At 51.6% G+C, this 23,265-nt stretch overlaps 8 protein-coding genes across 8 annotated transcripts; 5 read left to right on the top strand and 3 right to left on the bottom strand.

Annotated features, from left to right (window-relative positions):
- Window positions 1-3,801: 3,801 nt before the first annotated feature.
- Window positions 3,802-5,485, top strand: BDW74DRAFT_158091 (uncharacterized protein). Its single transcript, XM_073725257.1, has one exon. The coding sequence runs from the start codon at window positions 3,834-3,836 to the stop codon at window positions 4,050-4,052; it is 219 nt and encodes a 72-aa protein (XP_073581324.1). The 5' UTR covers window positions 3,802-3,833; the 3' UTR covers window positions 4,053-5,485.
- Window positions 5,486-8,681: 3,196 nt separating this feature from the next.
- zfpA (putative C2H2 finger domain protein) lies at window positions 8,682-10,610 on the top strand (the record flags this gene model as incomplete). The annotated part of the gene is made up of 2 exons (XM_073726996.1): window positions 8,682-9,123; window positions 9,172-10,610. The coding sequence occupies 2 exons, from the start codon at window positions 8,682-8,684 to the stop codon at window positions 10,608-10,610; spliced, it is 1,881 nt and encodes a 626-aa protein (XP_073581323.1).
- A 135-nt stretch (window positions 10,611-10,745) lies between these two features.
- Window positions 10,746-12,250, top strand: BDW74DRAFT_158085 (uncharacterized protein). The gene is made up of 2 exons (XM_073725256.1): window positions 10,746-11,801; window positions 11,912-12,250. Exons 1-2 carry the CDS (start codon window positions 11,196-11,198, stop codon window positions 12,074-12,076), a joined length of 771 nt encoding a protein of 256 aa, XP_073581322.1. The 5' UTR covers window positions 10,746-11,195; the 3' UTR covers window positions 12,077-12,250.
- Window positions 12,251-12,373: 123 nt separating this feature from the next.
- On the bottom strand, window positions 12,374-13,334 carry BDW74DRAFT_158083 (interferon alpha-inducible IFI6/IFI27 family protein). Its single transcript, XM_073725255.1, has 3 exons — window positions 12,922-13,334; window positions 12,747-12,851; window positions 12,374-12,642 (listed from the first exon to the last, which is right to left on the bottom strand). The coding sequence occupies exons 1-3, from the start codon at window positions 13,184-13,186 to the stop codon at window positions 12,428-12,430; spliced, it is 585 nt and encodes a 194-aa protein (XP_073581321.1). The 5' UTR covers window positions 13,187-13,334; the 3' UTR covers window positions 12,374-12,427.
- A 181-nt stretch (window positions 13,335-13,515) lies between these two features.
- Window positions 13,516-14,959, top strand: BDW74DRAFT_158080 (putative bis(5'-nucleosyl)-tetraphosphatase). Its single transcript, XM_073725254.1, has 3 exons — window positions 13,516-13,682; window positions 13,753-14,850; window positions 14,908-14,959. The coding sequence occupies exons 1-2, from the start codon at window positions 13,554-13,556 to the stop codon at window positions 14,665-14,667; spliced, it is 1,044 nt and encodes a 347-aa protein (XP_073581320.1). The 5' UTR covers window positions 13,516-13,553; the 3' UTR covers window positions 14,668-14,850; window positions 14,908-14,959.
- A 91-nt stretch (window positions 14,960-15,050) lies between these two features.
- On the bottom strand, window positions 15,051-16,613 carry BDW74DRAFT_169475 (uncharacterized protein; the record flags this gene model as incomplete). The annotated part of the gene is made up of 3 exons (XM_073726995.1): window positions 15,051-15,242; window positions 15,294-15,331; window positions 15,362-16,613. The coding sequence occupies 3 exons, from the start codon at window positions 16,611-16,613 to the stop codon at window positions 15,051-15,053; spliced, it is 1,482 nt and encodes a 493-aa protein (XP_073581319.1).
- A 2,048-nt stretch (window positions 16,614-18,661) lies between these two features.
- On the top strand, window positions 18,662-19,713 carry BDW74DRAFT_61002 (uncharacterized protein). Its single transcript, XM_073733288.1, has 2 exons — window positions 18,662-19,616; window positions 19,663-19,713. The coding sequence occupies exon 1, from the start codon at window positions 18,778-18,780 to the stop codon at window positions 19,522-19,524; it is 747 nt and encodes a 248-aa protein (XP_073581318.1). The 5' UTR covers window positions 18,662-18,777; the 3' UTR covers window positions 19,525-19,616; window positions 19,663-19,713.
- Window positions 19,605-23,255, bottom strand: BDW74DRAFT_169474 (uncharacterized protein; the record flags this gene model as incomplete). Its single annotated transcript, XM_073726994.1, has 9 exons — window positions 19,605-19,795; window positions 19,892-20,645; window positions 20,710-20,988; window positions 21,047-21,399; window positions 21,450-21,619; window positions 21,680-21,792; window positions 21,849-21,959; window positions 21,996-23,110; window positions 23,180-23,255. 9 exons carry the CDS (start codon window positions 23,253-23,255, stop codon window positions 19,605-19,607), a joined length of 3,162 nt encoding a protein of 1,053 aa, XP_073581317.1.
- Window positions 23,256-23,265: the final 10 nt, after the last annotated feature.

The following is a 23,265-nucleotide window of genomic DNA, read 5'->3' as shown; positions in this document are numbered from 1 at the left end:
AACTGCGCCAGCCGGCCCACGCAGAACCATCCATCAACCTAAATGTAGTCAAGAACCGTCAAAACAAGATCCCGGATACAGGTATGACTGAGCAGACTGTCTCAGATGATGATTCCGTTAACCGATTTCCTGGGATCTGGGACTGGAAGCCTGAACAACGAGCGTATAGTGAGCATCGGTCTGGCGATTGCAGAACGCCCCCGGTCTGGACACGGACACTAAGGAAGAAATTCCTAAGCTTGGCGAGTAGGTCAATAGCAGGGATGATCGCTATTAGAACCCCGGATAATGAGCGGCGCTACTGTTGTAAGATACGGAAATGGGAGGCCTTACCGCAGCACTGCTGACCGAGCCTTCGGTAGGGGGACCGGCAAATTGCTCACCAAAAGACACGGTGAGAAAACAGCACTAATTAGGGCGATTGTTTTGGGAAGCGAGATAGCCTCTCGATATTCACAAGTTCTCCTTTTTACCCATGGATAATTTGCCCGATCATTGGAGGATCGCGATTGATAGAGCGGCTGCCACGTATCTGGCAGGGAAAAAGGAAACATTTGTGACTAGAACGGCAGAGACTCGGCCTCGACTCGTTTGAGCTTGCCTCTTTCGCTCTCTGGCGCCCTGTGCAACTTGGGCCGATGCCTCGTGGGTGACAGCTGCAGGCATTCTTCTTGTCTCAAAAAGGAGGACTTTGTGATAGAGCAGTTGCAAAGCTTGGCGAAATGACCGGTCGGAGAGGCCGGATCTTAATTTGTCCTGCAGATCTTGTCTCAGCAAAGGGGTGGGCCACTTTCCGCAGGACCGCAGCACTCTCCAGTCCCCACCGAGTCCACTGTGGACAGAGTACGTAGGCAATGCTACGGCTCACGATCTTTAGAGCAGTGTGAGGGCTATTCGGCATCGACCCGACGTTAGCCGGTGGGATACTCCTTGAATACCGTGGCTTAGCAATAAACAGGAGGAGCAGCGGCAGAGAGATGGAGAGCTTCGACTTCGTGAGTCGACATGGCTGCGGACGGAAGGTGCTGTTCTTGGCAGGGTCTGGTCGGTCCACCCCAACCGCCGCCTTGCTGCGTTCTTCAGAAGAGCCCGCTGACGAGTTTGTCACACTCCATGCCACGAGCGCCATGTGAGCGCATGGTTGACTTGCGAGTCTCGATCCGTCTTACTCTATTTTCAGGTTGTCCTGAGCAGCTGCAGAGCGAAAGGACGGAAACAGCGATTTTCGAGGAGATAACAAGCGCCCAACCCTGGGAAAACCTTCTATTTCTCGAACGAACTAAGGGCCACATGGCTTGGAGACCGATTCGAACCAGCGGTTTCAGAACAAGCTAGTGATAGCCGGCGTCATTCTGACTCAACCAAATTCCAGGCACCGAATATCTAAGCCTCTGAGCCGGCATCGCTTGGACTCCCTTAATCTGTGCATGAACCAACCGGACAAGGGGTGACTTTCCCCTTGGACGTTGACTCGATGTCCTCCCAAGCCCACGTGGATGTCGCAAGATTGCGGCCCATACTATCAACATACCACGAGCTACTCCGTATGTGCACGATCGGCTCCGGCCTCGAGTCGAGGTTCCCGTACTCTATACTTCGCAAATGTGACTGCCGCCTTTTCGGAGCATATTTGTCCCCCGAGAGCAAAAAGACGGCAGGATCTACAGTATACCATGACTCGTTAAGAACACTGGATATTCTTGAAACTATCATGGCGATGTTCATAGGACAATGGTCCGTATGTTCAAGGAGGCAATCCCTATCGAAGAAAAGCATTGGAACCGTTGGCGGTATTTGGGATTCCCCATCGAGAACGCCCGCGCCTTTGATCGACCTCCTTCTAGGCTCTAGCCTCTCAGGGGGCCTTAAGCCTGGACTGTTTTTACTATGTTGGGCATGAAATACGGAATATCGCCCCAAGATTTCCTCATTGTTGACGCTCGACAGTCGCCCACTTCGCGCGGGCTAACTTTGTATGGTTATCTCAATGTCGATCGAGATTGAGAGACGTGGAAAGAATGTGGGACTCTTCAACGGCCCTCGGTTATGCACACGCGCTGGCCACTCAAAATCCATGAGCAAAGTCTCCTGCTCATACTCCATAGAGCCTCTTTGCTCGTGCTGCGGCGCTACCCCTATCGTACATATTAACCACCTGACTCGGATTTCAGAGCCTCGCCTCAACAAAAATCTGACGGATCATCAACTTCAAGCTCTTCCTTCCGCTCCCGCGCGGGTCAAACACTATCCGAGCATCCTATGCACGCGCCGGTTCGGAAACGCCTTCAGATGATAAACCAAAGCCAATCTACCCGGATTCCGTGTTGCGCCGTACTCCGTACATGCTAGAAGGCTCCGCGCCATCCCTAAGCACTGCTGTCTACTACCATACCTGGCATTAATCATCGTCTGACCAGATTACTAAAGTTACGAATTGATTATCAAACAGCGGGGTTCTTCAGATGGTCACCGCCACCCGTCTAACGAACAGGCTAACACTAGCCCGGGCCATGATCAATGCTAAAGTTGCAGGATGGATGCTTGGCCTAGGTCGTCACCAAATTACAGTAATCATACAGGACCTTCGTGTCTTCATCTACCTATTGTATCAAGCCGTTGTCGGTTCATCAATGCGCACGCCGTATCTTGTGCAACCCAAACCACGAGGCAGAGTAGCCCCCACCCTCCAACAGCCTCCCCGGAAGTTCGAGTGCGAACCTTGCAAACCAACAACAATACGGCGTACGCCCTCGAGGCTAGCTTGGCCATTGGCGAACCGCCCGTTCCACCCATGTCGTGCCACGAGGCGGTTTTGGAGTCAAACCCTGATTCCAAACTTAGTCAGGCCACGTTTTTGAGCTAACTTAGAGTCGCCGCTGGCGGCCGACAAACCACGGTTGCGCCTCGCTCGTTCTGGATCCTTGATCTGGACCGCGGAGCTCGACCATGGTACTGAGCCCGGCTCGCTGCCATTTAGCAGCGGACATTGATTCATAGTCGCCTATTCAAAACTTGGGGGCCAAACATCCCGTCTTCCGCAAGTTATTACCTCGTTACTCTCTAGTCGCTTGCAAATAATAATTCCGACCAACATATATCCGTTGAGGCTGTGGCGACTCGCAAGGTGAGAGCGCTAACAAAGTGCCACATACTTCCCGACCGATCCACTTTTTCAGTATCACTCACCATACTGGATACCAATTCATTAGAGCAAACGGAACCGGGGAATCACAGCTCGATCCGAGCGCTCGGCGTTAGACCGGAGCGTGGCTACTAGCGGCTTGTCCAGGAACGACGCGACTTACTACTGTACGGAGTACTATACCGCAGATTAGGGCACGTAGGAGTATGAAGTATGGAGAAAGGCGAAGCATTGAAGGAGTCTGTTGTGGAGAAGTGAGATTCGAAACTACTCAACGTGCAACCGCCGACTAAGCGCGGACTTTCGAGGTTATCGCCGTAGCAGTACATCGAGTACGTACTTCGTGCCGCGTCGGACTTAGGTACGGGCTCCGTATCTCCTCCGTATCTCCTTGCACGACTCCTTAGCTATCAGCTAATACCCAGACCCCGTGATCATATCCATCTATTGAGGTCGAGCCGGGATTAGCCAAAGACTCCGGAAAGAGACGAGATCATGGCCTTCTTGAATGGAGTATTCGTGGTTAGTCCATTATTACAGCTATCATGGCTACCCATGTCGAAGCCTATACCACTATTACACAGTCAATACATTGATACCTGCTGCAAAGGATAGTAACAAAAGTCTAAATGGTAGTAACTATATTTAAACTCACTCGGCCAACTCTAGAAAATGTGCCGAGCTCGTATCAATGGCCATGTTTTGTGTAAGTGTGACAGTGACCATCTACTCCGCAGCGCACCAGGGGCATGGATTGCACGGTGATAGGAAACTCCGCGGCCAAGAAGCAAGAAACTTTTTTTGGCCTCTGAGGATTGTTGGGAACCTTTTCGCCATGTTGGTTTTGCACTCGCAGGCTGCATGCCATTCGACAAGGCTGACAAGGTTTCAAACTCGAAACTCGAGTTGATCTACGCTGCTAGTGACTAGCGGAGTATGTGCGCCGTACGGAGTAGATGGCTTAATTTTAGGGATCCTTACTTAGCCCACTGCCCACCGTTCTCAGAATCCAGATCCAAATATAGCCGGGCCTGGCAAATGAAATTGCAAAGCGAAGACGGCTCGATCCGACAAGGTTAGGGTTGGCTGTTCTTTTCCCAGAGAGGCCTAGCACCAGCTAACCAGAGCGTACTGCAGGGTGATTACTGATCAGTGATAAGGCAAGGACAAGGTAGAACTTGCGCAGTAAGATTTGCCGCCAATGGGAGAGGCCACGGGGACGGTTTCCCCCATTCCTTCGACAGACACATGGGTGCAGGGATGTCTGTCTGACTTTGGCACGCTGCAAGTCGGCTCGCGACAAGGAGCTGCTAGTTGCCTTAATGCAGACGGTATTGAGCGGAGATAAAGCCGTATTGTACGATTACGGGCGGAGTCTGGTAAGCAGATCTTCTGTAGGGCTGACTCGCTGACTCCGTTGTTTTTGTTGTTTGTCAGCGCACTCGTCTCAAACTCGCTCTGCTTGCTCGCTAAGGTTGAAGGCCGACGCGTCGGAGTTACAGAATGGCCGCGCCTGTGCTGGTTGCCTGCTCTGAAGATCGCGTATCGTCCTGGATAGGCAGTGAACTCGCTTACGATTTCGCTATCAGGGGTGTTGTTGTACAGGAATGGCACAGGTGACAGTGCACAATCGTATGAGCCAAAGGGGAAAGCCCGGAAAGGAATCTGGATCAATTAGGTTACACAAGGCCCGGGCTTACCTTCAGAAACTGTCTCGCCACGTGGGAGAAATCTCAATGAGGCTAGACTGAACGAATCAATGCGACTGCTTGCTCATAAGCGAGGAATCGCAGGGGTGAATTCAGATCAGCGCGAGACCAGGCCAGAGCGCCGAGGTCAGTACGCCCCGGGCAAGGAGGCAAATGCAATACAGTTCGTCTGGAGTTGGGTAAGGAATGGAATGTTGGGGTCTCGTCATAGGCACATGCTTGCCGACCAAGGTCAGTATTGGCGTTGGTAGTCTCTTGGTGGCAGGATCTGTGCTGCACCGCGTGAAAGACAGAAATAACGACGCTAGAGTGATAGGCTATAGCCTTTATAATCCATGATCAATCCATAAGGCTGAGTGTTATGCAAGCGGAGAAGATCGGTTAGCCCGCTTTGGTCGCGAAAAATAATTCCGAGGATATAGAGGGCGTGAAGATGGAGGCTCGGTCAGAAACGTGGTTTTCCCACCGCAAAGCCAGAGGCACAATTAAGGTTTCCTCCAGCAATGTGGATGGAAACGTCGGTCAGAGACAGAAACTCGGTTCCTGACCGGCTTGGCAAGGAACGTTTCTCGAACGACTGGAAGTGACGTTATTTTGGGGATGCAGGATGAATCATCGGGCACCTGCACCATCATGCGTCGGCTGCCCTGTGACTGACAGAGTGGGCGTGTGTATTGTATCGCGGGAAATGGAAAAGTCGGGGACAGAGCAAGTGGGAGCGGTGTAAAAATGGAAAGACTGCGCCCCGAAGCACCCCACTCTCACACGGACCTTCCAATGGCAACGCGGGAAGATCCGTGGGCTGCTCTGCGATAGGTTCCTGGCATGTGGCTCAGTCAGCAATGTGGCGCCTAAACTGGTCCCCGGCAGCATTCCACACCGACACCACCGCCATTTCGCTGCGTTCCGGCGTACTCCTAGCTGCAACGACTGTGGGCGCTGGTAATCTGCACCTTGTGGACATCCAGGGATTCTGCATCCGTGCTTGCATCATCTTCGCGTCTTCGCCGACCGTAGGTATGGCGTCAACGTGCTTCAAGCCTCAGTCATCACCTCTATGGGTCTGTCAACGTTGCAGTGTTTCTTGATACCATAGCGTCTGGCGTCTGGCGTTTGACCCGTTTGGACTCCGAACCGTCCTATACTGCCTGCCGGTCATGCATCGCAGGTCGACTGGCTGGCTCTCTGCCAAACCAACACAGAGCATCGCCTGTCTCAACTCTCGACTCCTCGAGTCTCGAGTCTCAGCCTTGCATGAGCCACAAGTGCCCCACATTAAATTAAGCCCAAGTCTCTGTAATATACCTTGTATCGATAGTTACGGAGTACGGAGTAAATAATGGGCCTTCGAGTTGTCGCAACATGGTCAATCGCAACATGGTCAATCCCATTCTCCAAGCGACGTTTACCGTGTTGACGACGTGACTTGCCTGTAATATCCTTCACATGGCATGGAAGTATTTTCCTATGACACGTCAACCCTGTCATCGAGCTTCTGACATTTGAGATAGGGCCGCACTATTGGATTCTCAAGACGCTAAATTGATCACGCCTGGGAGAAATGCGGCTCTAGATGGCTGAGTGGTTCGAGACAAGTCCAGTTCGTCCGCAATGGGGAAAGTGTTTGCCCAAGAGAAATCCCGTCCGGGTCCGAGCTTGGAGTCTTATTGGAGAGCTCGGCTACTAGCGGGGTGACTCTTCATTTGCTTGGGGCCAATCATGCCGACAAGACGCAATGCACGTTCCTCAGAAAGGGGTGTGGTGGAGCTGAACTAAGATCGTCAAGATGCCCATGGGCCACGGCATGGGCCATCATCGCGACATCTTCCACGGTTGGAGATTTTGACTGTCGGGGAATCGGATTCGGCGGAGACGACCCCGACAGTGAATTGGGGATGGGATCAACATGGTCGTACAGCTGCCCGCAAGTCACAACTAGTGACGCAGTGTGTACGGCTTTAAAAAGAGAGAGGGTTTGGTAGAACCAAATTGACGGGTCGAGAGAGATCCTGCCTGGCTGCCAAGCACAGTCGTCTCAAATAAACATCCAAGCCTAAACCATCCAGGCCTGATATGAGAGGTGAATCGCCTGGCGATCACTGCAATCCTTTTCTCTAGTCTATGCTTCGTGTCCACTCTGGCCAAACCTCCTTCCCTGTACTAGCGGAGCAGAAGCCGTGCTCCGGAAACGCTTGCCTTGTCCTGAGACTTGAGGGGAAATTTGCCACCATCTTATCATGGGGATATGATCGCAGCAGTCAGCAAGCGGAGCCGAAGACGATAACTGTCAAAGCACAATTGGTGATGGCACGATGCCAAGTTTGGGAGGAGGCTTGACGACGATTCCAGCATCACGGACTTGCCGATGACACTTGTGGGTCAGATCCCGGCCTGTGCATACAGATGACGGCGTCTCCGGGGAGCGTCTGCACTCAACATATTCAACCTGCGAGCTAGCTGCCCTGCTAATTAATATCGCTTCGTGATCTGAGGCATGGCAAGCGGCTCGTCTTTCAGTAATTCATTTAGACTGCTGCAGTCTCCAGAGTCGTGAAACTGGCCAGGCCGTAATGAGGTAAGAGTAGCGAGCAGCGACAGGGGTGACCGGGCAACCCGCAGTGTCGGCGCAAGACAATTTCTTTTTCATCCTTTGTGCATCTGAAGGTACCGTTATCAAAGTCGCTTTATCATCACTTTATTCTTTGCTGCTCCGTAGACCACCAGTGCCAACAGATCGGTGGAAGCTTCGGGGACCGGGGCCATTGGGCGATGGCAGTGGATCAAGGTGGACGGAACTCGACTGATCGTCGATGTTGATACTGGATGTCGCTCTCTGACTGGCTTTCGCGTATTTACTTTGAGATCCTCGAAAAGCAAAAATCTTCGCACCTCGCAGTCGCACAATCCATGTTCCTCGCTCCGTCACCGCTGCGATCGCAATCAAATCGGAGGAGCAGCGAGGACTGGAGATCGTAGTCTGGCGGTGCAAGCGACTGCAGGCTTGGTCTAGCGGTACTGGCCAATACGGCTAGTAAGGATAATGGGACCCCTGTTATTATCCAGTCCAATTCGATTTATTTTAATTTATTTTATTTGGGTATTATGTATGATTATTTTTATTTTATTTTTACTTCCTTTAGTTCCTCACACGCCCCTCCACGACCCCATCAATATCATCAGTAACATCATCTCGTCGGCATCGGCCACCCCCAGTCTGTCCCTGGGCTTTGCAGTTCTCGTTGGCCAATCAATTCCCAGTCTGTTCCACTGCAATTCCAGATGGTGCTCTGCCCGTAGGGCCAGCAATCAGAGAACATTTAACAATGCTTTTACTCCCCTCATCCTGCCTCTGACCCCCCCTTCTTTCCTTCTTATTCCTCCCATCCCCCTCTTGACCTCACCTCCCCTCCGTCTTATATATCACCAGGCATCTGTCCTGTCTGCCGTTAGCATCCTCATCTACCGCTACTGTCTTGGCCCTCACTCGTCGCCTACGCAGACCAGTCACGCTTCTACCCAACAAGAACCTGCCGCACCTACAATCGCGCAACATCGCTCTCTCTGGCTATAGCCGTGAGCAACTGCCAATTTTATACCGCCACGCGATCTCGTTGGTAGGTTGATTTTGCCCCGAGCGGCCCGCCACGTTATTGAATTCAATCGGTGGTTTCTGTCTCGAGTCTCATCTCTGACGTGCAATCTACAGATCTAGTGCATATATTGCGCAATAGTGCCTCGCAAATCCGCTTTCCGGCCTCAGTCCGGCTATGCGAAACGAGCACACGTCCACCGACTTCCTCTCATTCCCTCCGCAATCCAGAACCGCCAAAATGATGGCATTCGAGCCTTCAAGACAACACCAGGGCCCATACTTCCAAGATTACTCCATCGACCCTGCCCTGGTCGACTCCTTCAGCTTCGTGGATAGTCTTGGTGCATATGGTCACGACCTCACCCAGGCTCCCTTCCAGAACCCTGGGTTTGGCGATTCATACACCGAGATGGGAAAGTCAAATTTCCCGGTTATCACTGCAGAGGGTTTTCTGTCTGGTGTCTCGACAGCGTCGGGCCCTTCAATTGCCAGCGCTTCTTCGTCAGCCATGGGCTCGCCTTACTCGGCAAATGCGCACACATTTCAGGAGGACTGGGTTGACACAAACAACGGCTTGACCCATCCTGCTGCAGCCATGGGAGACCTGTTCTCAAACGAGGGCATGGTAAATACCTTTGACTCGGAGACTTTCTACCAGAAAAAGTCAGATAGCTTTGTCGGTAGGTGACTTTCCAATCGCTCTCGTGGAACTGATCTGACCTTGATAGACCCCTCTCTCATCCAGCCCATGCAGCAACCGCAACTCACTCTTACTCCGCCTGCCATGTCTTATCCTGAACAGCCAGACTACACTATGGGCCCCACCAGCTTCTACCCTCAGTCGCCGGAGCCCTCTCAGTTCCACTATGCCGAAAACATCATGCTAAAGCAATCGTACTCTCAACAATCCAGCCTCGCACCTCCCTCGCCAATTCCCTCTGGCCCTCACTCTCGTCCTGCATCAGTATATGATCGCCGGTCATCAATTTCATCCATCCACTCTCGTCCTTCACAACCTAGCCCGGCTGCCAGCGGCATCGAATTTGATGACGACGTCAAGGAGAAGGGCCGGTGCCCTCATCCCGACTGTGGACGTGTCTTCAAAGACCTAAAGGCCCACATGCTCACCCATCAATCGGAACGACCAGAAAAGTGCCCGATTATGACCTGCGAATACCACATCAAGGGCTTTGCCCGCAAATACGACAAGAACCGCCACACACTTACGCATTACAAAGGCACGATGGTCTGCGGCTTCTGCCCTGGCTCTGGCTCACCTGCGGAGAAGAGCTTCAACAGGGCTGATGTCTTCAAGCGTCACCTAACCTCCGTTCACGGAGTGGAGCAAACGCCGCCCAACTGCCGTAAGAAGAGCCCGACTGCCTCCTCCAACAAGAACGTCTCAGACTACTGCCAAGATGCGACGGGCAAGTGCTCGACTTGCTCCGGCACTTTCAGCAACGCACAAGACTTCTACGAACATCTCGATGACTGTGTCCTTCGCGTGGTGCAACAGGAAGAGCCCAGTGAGGCGATCAATCAGCAGCGGCTTGCGGAAGTTGAGTCAGACGAGGAGGTCCAGAAGACGATGGAAAAGCACAGGCTACTCGACACGGCTGGCTCCGTTGATCAGTATGACGATGACGACGACGATGATGACTTTGACGATCGACGACCAGCCAAGTCTGCCAGAACAGGCAAGAATTCTCGAGTGATCCTGGGTAGCAACAATGCCATCAGCAAGCCTTCATCAAATAACAACAAATCCCGCCTCACAGCGTCAAAGCGACGCAACAACCGCGACAATTACCCACAATCATGGGGCTGCCCCAGTCGCAACATCAACATGAAGAAGCGTGTCCTCTGCGTCTTTGATGGCCAGCGCCGTCTCTGGAAGGACGAAATGTTGCTCAACAATGAGTTCGAGGTTCGAGTCAAGCTCCCCAGTGGTGCAGGCGACGGTACAAACCGCGACGCCTATATCACCGACCTGGATGTTGAGACGTTAAAGCGCGCCAACGGTATTTTTGATGCCACTGACGAAGAACGTGGGCCTTGGTTCGACGGTCATGGCGGGCAACTGATCGGGCAATCGGCAATGCCGCATCCTGGCTTCTCCCAGAACCACGAGGGAGAAGTCGTGGAACTTGACGATTTCATGGCTTGATTTCGAAGCCTGGATCCTTCATTTGTGTTTTTTTGCATAGCATGATGTTAGCGGCATTCTGGATAAGTTTGATTGATACCACTGCGTCGATTGTTTTATAAATAAAAGACATGTACTTATATGAAGGCTGGACCTCGATGATATCTTCTTCCTCCTGATGTTATATGTTCTATATTCCTTTAATCAACTTATGATATGAGTCATCTCCTCCAACCTAGTAGTTCTTTGTGATATATCCTGCCCTGGCGCTCGTCTGTCATTTCCCCGGACCGAGTCTTTGTTACCGATCTGGGATCAATAAGATTTACCCGTGGACCAGTTGACGTGAGTAAATCTTGTATTCAGTCAATAGTTATTGACGCAAGCTCCTCTTGGTCTATGGACCTAGCCAAGCTTCTCTGAAGAATGTACTAATAGTTCCTTATATTGCACTAGCAGCTCTTTGTGACTACTGAGCACAGTCTTTCCAACTCCCCATCTCTCAAGTTCAACCATGAGCCATCAACCATCTGCTTCCACCTGAAAAGCCTTACCTGCTAGCAGTAAGGGTCCACGGTATCTTAGAGGCAAGGCCAAGCTGCAGCCATGATGGGCCTCCACACCAACAACCCCAGCACCGCAAACCCGACCATCCACATCACCGTCCTTACAATCACAACCATCCTCATCCTCACCCTCCTAATCCTCATAATCGGGCCCTCCCGCATCCTCTCCGACGCTGCCTCCTCAACAACCTGCTCCTGCACGTACCCCCCAATCCACCTCGACAGCAGCACCGGCAGCATCAACATCCAAGACCCGCAATCCCGGCCCTCTGTCCTCAACACCGCCCGCTACGATGGCACACACCTACGCACATACAAGAAAGCGCCCCAGCTCACAGCGACCAAGATCTCCGACAAGTTCCCGAATACCTGGGAGGGCATGATCTCGCCGCCCAATGCAGCGGGCGGGATCAGAGTCACGCAAGCCAGCCTGGAGGGCTCCAAGTTCGATAATCTCCCTGATATTCTTGGGGAGGCGGAGGCTGTTGGCCTCAACCATGTTATCGGCATGCTGCACCAGCTCCACTGCCTCATTACGATCCGCCGCATGTTCTTCCCGGAGAACAATAATGTGCCGGAGAATCAGAGTTCCAGCCATAGTGCGTCGCTGGCGCATATGAGTCATTGCTTTGATTATATTGCGCAGGTTGGTCTTCTTACTTCCTCTCTTTTCCCTTTCCATTGTCCGAGATGGGTTAGTTAGGGCTTGCTCTGCACAACTACATTTACTAACCGCCACTCATTACGGACAAATAGGGCATAATGTGCCACGCAGACGACACCATAGAGCCGCCCTTCAAAAAGCTCGAGGACGGCAAAGCCTTCTGGACTGTCACAGGGGAGGGCCATGTCCACCAGTGCAAGGATCCCCGTCCGAGTGTGAGATGGCGATGCGCTCGCATGCGGAGACGGTCAATATGAGCGGTTGGGTCGAGGGCGTTGGGGTCAGAGAGCTTTTTGCGGACGAGATCAAGCGCACGGGGTATAAGTATAAGGATCAGATCTCGGAGCTCTTTACTTGGGGGATTATTGGGAGCTTGCCGGATCCGTAGGTGCATTAGGGCTGGGACTGTAGGTCCGTTGCTTTCTTTTGGCGTGGATGATTTAGGGTTTCTCTCCATGAGTTTCAGACAAGAAGTGCCGCATGTACTGATATCTGTGCATAGGAAATAAAATCATGCAAGGCACTGCCTTGGTGGAAGTAATAGCTTTATGATGGGATAGCTATGCTAGTTACCTAGAACCCATTCTGGCGGAACCGTCATTTTATCTTCATCTCGTGGTTAGTCCAGACTCCTCTGCCTTTGTATACCATCCTCCAAACCAAGTCGCAAACCCCGTAAAGGCAGTTGCAACCCCGCCAGCCCAAAGAGCCGCATTCTGCACCAGTGTCCCTAGCATCCCCATTCTCGTCAACATCGCAAACACCCCACCGGCCGGAGTCAAGCCGCCGTACATGAATGACTGGAACATTGCAGCGAAAGATCCTGTAAGTACACAGATCAGTAAATACTTGCTCAATTCCGCTCCACATCCAGAATAGTGTCGTGTCGTAAGAGGAGGCGTAGGACTAGGGGAGCCGAATAAGTACCTGCGGTGACACCTAACGATCCAAAGCCCAGGCTGAGTATACCGTACAGAGTACCACCGAATGTTGTCCACCATGTGGCAAAAAGTCTCCAGTTCCATTTGTATGCTTAGTATGTAATAATCGTTAGCAGATGATATTTATCAGCCAGCGTGGTGAGGCAGGGTAAAGAGCGTACAAAAAGATTTGAAACACTGCAAGATATCACTCCAGCAGCAGGAGTCGCGATGGAAGAAACTGCTCCAAGAGAAAAAGCTCTCCCAGAAAGGGTAGTTGCTCCAATGGAAAATGTCGCTCCACTGCCATCCAGACCAGTTTCTATAGTAGTTTTCGGCGCCGGAAAGGAGCGAGGTCCGGTTTATGGTGAGGTTGTAGAAGTTTAAGCTCCGGAACTCAGTGCCGGTAAGGTTGAGGTTGATGTATATGCTTCTAAGATGATCCATCGCCGTAGTCTTCGTTGAGGTGCTTGTGAATCGTGTGTTCTGGGCTCAGGGAGCATAGGTATGGGTGTCGTGGAAGCGGAAAGCGGATAAGAAGCTGCGATGGTAGGATTGTGTACACCAGATGTAGGCTATTTTTGCGGAACGAAACTGAGAGACCCATCGACTTTTCTTTGGTCTTTGTTTTTTTTGTCAAACAAGCCGCTTTGACGGTGGTATTAACAATGATGGTCTCTGGCCGCTATAGATAGTAGCTTCTGAATGCCCCACCTCCCCGCATCTGTTCTCCGACAGCGACCCAGCTATTCTGTCTTCCTTCTCCAACTCTCTTCCCCATCGCCCTCCTCCGAAATTCAAACGACACTTTCACATGATGCAGCTTGGTCTCACCGAGAGCTTGCCCGCTCTCGTAGCAAAACGCTTCACAGCTGCCAAAGATGCCGGCCACTTGATCTTTTCCCAGACACACCTTGAAATTATGCGCCCTGGTGGCGTTCCCGTACGACTCTCAACCTGGCATTTCCCCTCCATTTAGATCTAGCACTCACTGACCGTGATGAACATAACAGTACCAACTCAGATACTGTCCAGCTCTGGCAAACAAACCGACGGGAAAGCCGAAATCGGATGAAGGAAGCACGAAGAAAAGATTCGATCCGTTTGAGAACCCATCCCCGGACCTCGTGATCGCACACTTCCCAAAAGAAAGCCCAACACACTTTCTCGTATTAAATAAATTCCCCGTCATTCTGAACCACTTCATCCTTGCAACGACCGCCTGGAGGGAGCAGACCGATATACTAGAGAAGGAGGATTTGGCGGCCGCGTACGCCTGTATCAAAGCGTGGAATGATGGGAACGAATCAGACAGTACGGGACCGAAGAGGCTATTTGCATTCTTCAACTCCGGCTATGAAAGCGGGGCGAGCCAGCCGCATAGGCACTTACAGTTTCTCCCCGTAGAGGCAATGGCACAAGACGATGAGACCGGCACCTGGCGACCGCTCATCGACACTGTTCCATCACAACCGGCTTCTTCAGAGACCGAATTCCGCCGGGCTACCGGGATTCCTCTCGCCAATTTTGCCCTCCCTTTATCTTCAGATGCATCTGCCGAGAAACTGCACGAGATCTATCTGTCTCTGTACAAGGCTGCTGCGGTGGCCGCAGGAGTTCCTCGGAGCCAAGTGCGGTCTAACACGGGACCTGCGCCTTTCAGTTACAACCTCGCGATGACGGACTCGACGATGATGATATGCCCCAGGAAGAATGTGAGTGCCGTTGTCTCCGTCGATGATGCGGCACGCAAAGATATTGACCAAGCTGGTGTCGTCGAACTTAACGGAACACTTCTTGCTGGTACGATGATGGTGAAGGCAGAGGCGGAATGGAATGAGTTGCGACGCAGCCCCGACGCCCTTCTGAAAGTTCTGGCATCCATTGGATACCCTCATCCTGATCTAAAAGAGGTTTCTCTGTTATGATACCGGGAACGAGGTCTCAAACATCTAAATTCTCCAACTGCGTTTTGTCCGCGTATGGATGCAGGTGCGGGTTGTAGGTAGCACTATCCCCTGTATATAGTTAATTAGCCATCATGGGCATAGCTTTTGGGCTGAAACTTTTGGTTCTTTCCTGCAAGCTTATCAAGGCGCTCTCTGTTGTATCTGGGCGTAAGATTTGTATTGATGAGCATTAACCGGGAGGATTCCAGGCTCACTTACTCCTGCTGAAGGTATGTTGCATCCATCAAACGTTCATATTATGTAACTTGCGTTACTGAGTATCTATCTACAGCATGCATGTCCGGACCCATTACGATTATGACAGCGAGGAATAGCCAATTCCCTATCGCTTGGTAACCACTTCAAAGACCTTGCACCTCACACCACTTCTTCTTACACGTGGAGTTTCCGAAGTGGTACGATCCTCCGTGATTCCAAATATACTGGGCTACCTTCTTCCAAGGTATCTTGGCCGGTGGGATTGGGCGCCTCGAGTAGGGACTGATCCTGCCGTCGTCCGAGTATACGTTGACCGCTTCGCAAAGAAGTCTCACCTTTGTTTGGTTAGCAATGGCATTCAATCCGAAGACACCACAGCGACTTACATCGTTCTCATGCCATTGAGGCTTTCGGACACGTTGCTCTTTCGACTTTGTCAACGTCCGAAACCTACCACGAAGGGTTGATTCGGCCTCTTTGAATCCACCAAGCCTCTTGATGTCCTTGTACGACAGTCCGCGGTGCTTATATTCTATCAGTAGTGCATTTCTGGCATCGCTAGTCCATGGAGCCATGCGGCTGACATGGTTTGGTTGAAAGGAAAAGTGCCCGGTGGGGAAGAACGAATCTGTCGCGTCGTCCGACCGAAGGCTGCTTTGGTATGTAAAGGTATTGCTTGGATATTGGACATGACTGTGGTCTTGCTGTGTGATGGTGTTGCCAGTCAAGTACAGGTCGGGACATGTTAATTCGTAAGTGTCGAGCAGTGATGAAGGTTGAACGTATGTTTCGATACTGGGTCCTAGGCTAGGTAGGCCATGGATCGCGTCGCTGGTCGAAGGGAATTGCTCGAGATGACCTTGCTGCTGATCTATATCCGCAAACAACCGCGCATTGTTCCACGCAACTTCTCCCCTGCATTGAGTGGCAATAAAACGTTGCGTGTCACAGGGCACTTGAGTCGTGAGTGAGGGCCAGGGGGACAGTGGAAGGTTGCTGAAGGTGTCGTTGGTTATTGGCGTATACTTATCGGACATAGTGGTCACAGAGTTCGTGCCGGGTGACTGTCCTTCTTGGAGCAGGCAGGAGTAGACCAAGTCATCACTCGTCCAGTCTGATCCTCGCACCAGACACTTCCTGTCTTCGGACAGCGGAGTTTCTGTTTGCCCAAAGCTCGATAATGTTTCTGGTACATGGTCGGAGGCGAAATAACTCGTGACGGTGTACGGACTATGTCTCGGATTAGGATGGATCAGGTCAGGTATAGGGACGCCGGCACTGTTGGGGCTAAGGTCTTCGATTGTGAACGGGTTCCCAGGGCTGGGGCGATCTATCTTTTGGGATCTCCAGTGCGATGAGTTCTGCGATATTGGGCGCTCAAGATTCGCTGGCTCGACTATTGGAAAGCTCGCATTCCAATGACTACATTGTTCTCCGCCGGTTTGGACTTCTCGTCCCGAGAGATCGCCGTTTGGTACTCCATTGGACGTGATGAGGCATCGTTCGTCGGACCCCACGTGGTTGCCTACTTGAAGCTGGTCGCAGTTCATAGTGGTTTCTGGGCGTTGGCTGAGGGTTGATGTTGTATCAAAAGACAAGGATGACATGGCGGCGCAACTATCAGGAAGGATGGCTAAACACGAAGGGGAAAAGAGGCTGCGCTCGGTCTTCCTCCAGCTATTGGGTCCAGCAAGGACGCGGAGCATTGCTTTAATGTCAGGCCAGCAGCCTACGATATCAACCACACCGCTCTTGTGGCCTCTAATCGGTATTGAAGATGAATGAAGCGAGTGCATCAGATCTTAATGTTGGATTATGCACCTTGTTGGGCGTACCAGGGCACCTACAGGACTTAGGGTCCTAGTCAGCACCACAATGTCTAACGGGGGTGTCTTTGATGCAGCTGTTGGCTTACCAAGGGATTCCACCAGATGAGCCCCCGCCTAATATCAGGCAGCTCCGTGGCGACCGCGTGTCGGATGATCTTGGGGAAGCAATGAGATGTCCGGCTATCTGAAACAGACGCGAGAGGGACCAGGATGGGTTCTGGAGCTTGGGAAGGATGTCTCTGGGGTGTCTCAGGCAAGACCTCTGACGTCCATATGTTGGATAGGCGACTGTTTCGTCCTGACCTAACGGGGGACTAACATGCAGTAGGATCTATGTCTCAGTGCTCATCGCGTTGAAAGGATGGTTCAAAGGAAGCAGCCGGCCATGCCGCTGTATGCCGGAAGACAGGATACTTTGTCTTGCAATGTCTTAGCTGGCAACAAGAAAAGGCGCAACAAGAGGGAAAACAGAATGCGAATCAAAATCGATTTGAAGAAAGGATCGGGGATGGCGGCCACAAACTGTTTATCACGGTTCCCTCTGACATCCATCCCCGTGAGGTCTTGCTTTAATAGAATTTCAAGACCCATCTGCCCGAGAACTACTAACTCATTTGATCATGGTTTTCCCTACTATGGCGCTAACGGCAGCAAGAATTTGATTTATTTGATTCGTTACGTGGCATAGAGCTATCTGGGCTAAGCCTTGATCTTCACTCTTTGTCCACTGAGATGCCAGCATCGAGCATGGATACTGCCTGAAAGACGATCGTCCTCACGGCGAAAGGGGGATCTATGTCTAACGCCATCATTCCCCAAGATCTTCACTTGACAATCGACTGACGGCTCAATATTCGCCCAGTAGGGGCTTTTCTAGTCCCGTTGTGTGGCTAGATCGGTGGCGGAACTCTATTGAGGATGGCAGCCCCGGCTGGAGAAATCCAAGAAAAAAGACGCAACTCTCTGAACAACAGTGTTCAAAGGGTCAAGAGAAACTCCGAATGGCGTAGCATATCCAGGGCGTTACTGGCGTCAGAGATTTTGCGTTGCACGGCTGAGCCCGCTTGTCGGCTGGGTACATAGGGCTTTGTTGTTTCGCGCATCCGAGCCAACAGCAGCTGCTAACCGCCCAACCGACGTGAGCCAGACGCAAGACGCACCGTTGCAGATCCTACCAACCCCATCCTGATGCACCCTTATTGGGCTCACATAGTCGGACGTTTGCTCGGGGGATGCTCTTTTATCACTGGATTGGACATGTTTTTCTCCAGCGTCAGGGTGGCAGCTGTCAGCCTGTCACTGACTGTCCCGCGTCCGAGCGACTTAATGACAGCGGCTGAGCCAACTCTATTTACCGTAGGGCCCAAATTGCCTTTGTCTGGGGCCCGGCTCCATCAAAGCTTTATATGAAGGACCGGCATTTCAACAGCTTCGGTCCGAAACCATTACTGTATAACGTCCCTTCTTGGCAGCACCAAAGCCTCCTTCTAAGCCTTGCTTGGCTTCATACGACGTCGGACAATGTTCACCGTACACCTAATCAAGCCTAATCCCCCCGGTCCGCTAAAAGCCTCCAATCCATCACAAGCTGTCCATGACGTTCGAGAACACGAAGAAAACGCACAGAATCAAGCAAACCAGCCTCCGGGACTTCTATGGTTCTTCAAACAATAAGCTTCATGCAAACTCCACATTGCCATCCGCATCATGAAGAATTTGACAATCATCCCCATCCCCATCCCCATCCTCTCTAGCTGTCTCCACGTCTCCAGTTTGCCAGCTGCAAGCCTTGAAGAATGTACCTAGATACAGCACTCGCGTAGATGGGACCTCTCCGGATGGCTCGTCACCTCTGCGCCATCCCAGGGTCATCGCCTCCGAATGGACAAAGGGACCTCAGCTACACAGGCCAAACTCTGTAAATGGAAAAAGAAAAACCGCTCCTACCAGTATTGTGGTCTTTGCTTCCCCGCATCATGGTTTCCTGGACAGTGGATGGCCCGCCGCATATCACTCGCAGGGCAAAGTAGCGCAGCGTCCAATGCTGCGCACTACTACTGTCCAGAATCTGACCAGCCCCCAGCACGCCCCAGCATCGCATGCCCGATCCGACTCGGAGCTGTGGGTATGCGGACCAGCACAGATCAGGTCAGTGCACGACGTGCATCCGCAGTCCGCACTGTCCATCTCACTACCTTCCAACCCGAGCCCAGTTGTACAGGAGTACAGCACCAACACCGCGTTGTGCCAACTCCCGTCAGAAGTGCTCTTCTCCGCTTTTCCCCAACGCTCTGCCCTGTGTGTGCCCTGTGCTCTTGCGTGCATACGTCCTACCGTGATTAGGGCTCCAACCAGTTCAACCCAGTCCACCCCCGGCTCCTTTTGTGTACACCCAATTTCTTTTCTTGCGGACGGGTTGTCAATTAAGCGGGGTTGTAAGTACTTTACTACTGTGGTCTTACTTCAATTCTATTCGATCTTTTCCATCCTGCGTTATGCTAATATCCATTGTTGCGCTGGCCGTTTCTCTCTTCCGTTTGAAACTTTCGCCTCCGCGCGGTTTGTCGTCTGTTGGGAGTCGGGACGATGTCTTAGCCACCCGTGGAAGAATGGCACGCCGCCCAGTATCCCAAGTCTGGAAACGGATGTTTCAAGTTCTATTATTATCTTCTTAAGCGCAGTCCGCACAATTGTCTCACTTGTTCCACTCTTTGCCGCACGCAGTTGGGAATGGCCAAGACTTGTGCATTCCCGTCAGCAGATGCACAAATATGCAGCTCTGTTTTAGTCTCTGGAAGGCACCTCGGATGGATCTACAGGGCTTGAACTCCAGTCAATCATGAGATCCCTCCTGCATTGGCGATCCCCTCAATCCCATTGGTAAGTAAAAAGCGATACATCGAAAAGGATCGATAACCATAAACAGATCCCCAACGCCACCCGGGAACGGCTCTGAAAATTGGGCTCGGTGGGCATAAGTGAAATGCGAGGCACAAAATCGACAGCGAGACGCATGTCTACCTCGCTTTCCTGCGTGGTGTCGGATTCTTGCTGCTTGGCTGTCCAGCGAAATGGTCCAAAAGTCGGTCAACCAAAAGCACTAGAGCCTGATGAGAAAGGTATTTCGTGACTGAATGCGGATAGGAGCAACTTACCCCCAAATAAAACTAACGTAAATGCGTATAGTATGGTCGGAGACTTCATGAACGAATACGCAAGCTCAAAATGCTTCGCGAAGACGGTAAGGCTTGCAAGGAAGACGCCAGAGATGATACGAGCCGCCACCCCAATTGCCATCGCTAGCGGTTTGTCGTGGCGTCGAGCTAGAAATCCGAAGGCAGCAAAAAGTAACATCGCAACTGAAGCGACAATGAAGAAGTACACATAGACAAAACTCAAGAGCTCAACATACATCCTGAGTAGCTGGGAGCTATTCATAGTACTGACATGCGCGCTACTTGGCGGCACAATCCTCATGGTTGAGAAGAGAGCGGAAGTCACATTTCCCACCAGGTCATTAAACATGTTCCTGGTGAGTGTGAATTCAATTGTTCCGTTGACAGGACACATGTCATGATTTGGAAGTTCATTCAATATGTCATAGATTGCCTTCTGCTCACCAGTCGCTCCCCGGCTGTACTCGATTTCCATATCATCTATCGTCTGACAAAGCAGCTTGATGGCCAGTCGCGGGTCCGGTCGCGGTTCTTCGCATGCAAACAAGATCGTTTCTGTAAGGTACTGCAGCTTCAGGGTGATATCTAGGGTCAAGGCGAGGATTTGCGACCCCTCCAAGAGAAGAACGAGCGCCACGTGGAACGGAAAGTGCATCTGAGCCCAGATCTGCTGCGCAAATGTACTTAAAGCGCGTGTCGAAGTGAGATCAAAGTATTCTTGCCAGATGAAATACTAAGACGCCAATGTTAGCAAATCTCCGGAAGCACCGGTTCATAGGATGTCAGTAGAGCCTTACAACGTTAGTAGTGACACCTAAGATATGGACAAACGACCATTTGGTCCAACCACCAGGCCGCACAGTTTTGTTGACGAGTCTCGTAACGGAGATCACTCCTTCACCAATGATAATCAAAGTGAGAAGGCCCATGCGGACGTTCAGATGGGTTTCTTGAAATCCAATACCCGGGGCAATGCAGGAGGTTGCGATCACTGTCCACATCTCGATCCAAAATAGCACAAACCAAACAGTCCAGATATACGAATGAGCCGAGTCGTCGCCGAACGCAAAATACATCTTCTAAATCGTTAGCTGGGGATTGGATCAGGTATCTTCAGCTGCATGGTTCGCTTACTCCGAAATGCACCAAACTCGAAACGAGCAATGTTGCGGCGATGATGCAGAGTCCTTTGCCGGCACTACTCATGCGCTTTCGTATGAAGACAATACTGACAGTATACTGTATCGACAGAAGGAGTCTGCTTCCACCAAGCATAAGGCTTAGCGATTGAAAGGCCCAAACGTTCTCGGGGCGGACACGCGTTGTGATCCTCGTCCCGGCAGAAGCAAATCCAACCATGATCCCCAGTTGCATGGCTTTGCAGGTCCGTTCGAATAGCGAGTCTCGCGCAAAACGTATATCGAACATCATTACTTGGAGCCAAGTAAACCAGATCACGCCGAGGAAACCAATATAGGCACCCAAAGCTATAACGGCGAGTTAGACCTAGATTAGAGATCCTTGAAAGTTCCCACACCTTCTACATTGTTGATTTCATGTGTAGCCGTGAAGGTAGAGAGGTTCGCAACGAAGAAAAGATCGAAGAACAATTCAATTGGAGTTGCATCCGAACGACGGTAGAGGTGCGTAGGCACGCCATCTTTCTCGTCAATTGGTGTCTCGATTAGAGCTAAACCCTGACGCGGTCTTTGCAGGATGAGTTACTATTGTACAGGATTTGAGAAATCTCGCACTGGTATAACTTACTGCGAAGGTCCAATACTCGCACGCTCAGCCCGGGGCAGTGACCAACGACCCAGAGAGAAAAACGGCGTTCGGCTCATCGGACATGGATTTGTTGGCAGACAGAAATCAACCGACTTGGGTTAACGTAGGTATCGCACATAGACTTGTAAGGTCAGAGTGTTGATGAAACGCAAGCAAATCTCTGGTGTGCGTGGTCATGGTGAGATAGCCCGGGATGAGTAGCACCTTCTGAATGGGGAATGTTTGGAGAGTTGGCACGCCCACACATCCAAGACAACATCTTGGTAACCATTCAAGTCTCGGTCTCTGAGTTTACCAGGGATACGGCCATGGATGAAGCCCCAATGTTCTCTAATCCGCGAGAGCTCTCGAAATCGGTGGTCGCTGGTGTGTCAACCTCAGAGCCTGGAGTGACTCCGGCCTCTTGCTTAAGTTTCTCGTAATGATCTCCAGTCTCTTTGATCAGAGCCTGTATCTCAACTTCTCTCACAGAGATTTCGGCCTTTTCCTTTCTCAGTTCCTCCATTCGGTTAATCATTTGTGTCCTAGACTTCTCCAAGACTGCGAGGTTCAGCCGCAACCTATCGAGACATGTTGAGAGACGCGGTAGCGAAGTCATCTTAGGAGGGGTCTTGGGTCGATCTACGGGGTCTTTGCCGTATCCCATCGCAGCTCTTGTCTGCGCGGCTTCGTAGGCCGCCTTCTCCTCCAAGTCCGAGTCTTCCTCGTCCGAAAGAGCTTCGGCATCTTCAATGAGCTCCCGCATTGTTTCGCGCTGCTTGTTCTTTTGCTCGCGTTCGGCCTTCTTTCCTAAGGATATGCGTCCATCCTCGACGTACTCATCGAAACCCTCCGCAAAGTCTTCATCGTCCTGCACTAGCCTCGTGTCTTTGAGATCTTCTCGGTCAACCATTTCCCAGTCATCTCCCGCATTCTCCTCGAGCGATATATAATCTTGTTCAGTCAGACTATGACTATCCTGTTCCTTTGCCAACCTTGCCCGGCGTGCTTTCTTTTCCCTTATCTCGGCCTCCGTAGGAATTGCCGATGGAGCGGTTACTTCCATAACTTCACCAAACTTCGCCGCCACATCCACCTCATTCCGGACCTCAGCGTCAGTCGTAGGCTTGGGCGTCGAAGCCGTCGAATTTCGGAGTTCATTCAGATACTCCTTGTTGTAGCTCGGTCGATCTTGTTCGGGTCCAACTCTCAGTGGCAGTTGATTTCCTGACCCAGACGGAGTTATCGATCTTTGCGATGCATTCTTCTCAAGCACCCGCCTACCCAAGCCATGCTTCTTGGGTACGATAACCTCACTTTCGCCGTCGTCGCCATCGGTCATTGAAGTCTCGCCGGGCCCGAACGAAAGGCGCGCTTTGGAGTTTTGCTTCGCTTTTGAGATAACGGGTCTTTTGACAATAGGGCGCGACTCTAGATATCATATTAGTTCAAGGTTCCTCGAATAGAGCTTCGAAACACCGTATCAAGGCGGGCACCTACCCTGGTCCTCATCGTTGTCACCGTCATCTCCGCCAATCTTGCGCGGTTTCCTTCGATTAGCAAATCCGGAGCTCATCTTCAGAGAT

This window comes from Aspergillus multicolor (genome assembly GCF_047715735.1).
Source record: "Aspergillus multicolor strain CBS 133.54 unplaced genomic scaffold BDW74scaffold_23, whole genome shotgun sequence".
In the NCBI taxonomy this organism is placed as follows: Eukaryota; Fungi; Ascomycota; class Eurotiomycetes; order Eurotiales; family Aspergillaceae; genus Aspergillus; species Aspergillus multicolor.
The sequence above is the reverse complement of the archived record's forward strand: the minus strand, read 5'-3'. Positions and strand labels throughout refer to the sequence as shown.

Bases quoted from the DNA above. Each gene is read 5' to 3' on its own strand.
- BDW74DRAFT_158091 (XM_073725257.1), top strand. From the start codon at position 3,834: ATGGCCATGTTTTGTGTAAGTGTGACAGTGACCATCTACTCCGCAGCG.
- BDW74DRAFT_158085 (XM_073725256.1), top strand. From the start codon at position 11,196: ATGATGGGCCTCCACACCAACAACCCCAGCACCGCAAACCCGACCATC. The intron at 11,802-11,911 runs GTTGGTCTTCTT...ACGGACAAATAG, and splicing joins GCTTTGATTATATTGCGCAG to GGCATAATGTGCCACGCAGA.
- BDW74DRAFT_158083 (XM_073725255.1), bottom strand. From the start codon at position 13,186: ATGGATCATCTTAGAAGCATATACATCAACCTCAACCTTACCGGCACT. The intron at 12,852-12,921 runs GTACGCTCTTTA...TTACATACTAAG, and splicing joins GCAGTGTTTCAAATCTTTTT to CATACAAATGGAACTGGAGA. The intron at 12,643-12,746 runs GTACTTATTCGG...GTGTACTTACAG, and splicing joins ATCGTTAGGTGTCACCGCAG to GATCTTTCGCTGCAATGTTC.
- BDW74DRAFT_158080 (XM_073725254.1), top strand. From the start codon at position 13,554: ATGATGCAGCTTGGTCTCACCGAGAGCTTGCCCGCTCTCGTAGCAAAA. The intron at 13,683-13,752 runs GTACGACTCTCA...TGAACATAACAG, and splicing joins TGCGCCCTGGTGGCGTTCCC to TACCAACTCAGATACTGTCC.
- BDW74DRAFT_61002 (XM_073733288.1), top strand. From the start codon at position 18,778: ATGCTGCGCACTACTACTGTCCAGAATCTGACCAGCCCCCAGCACGCC.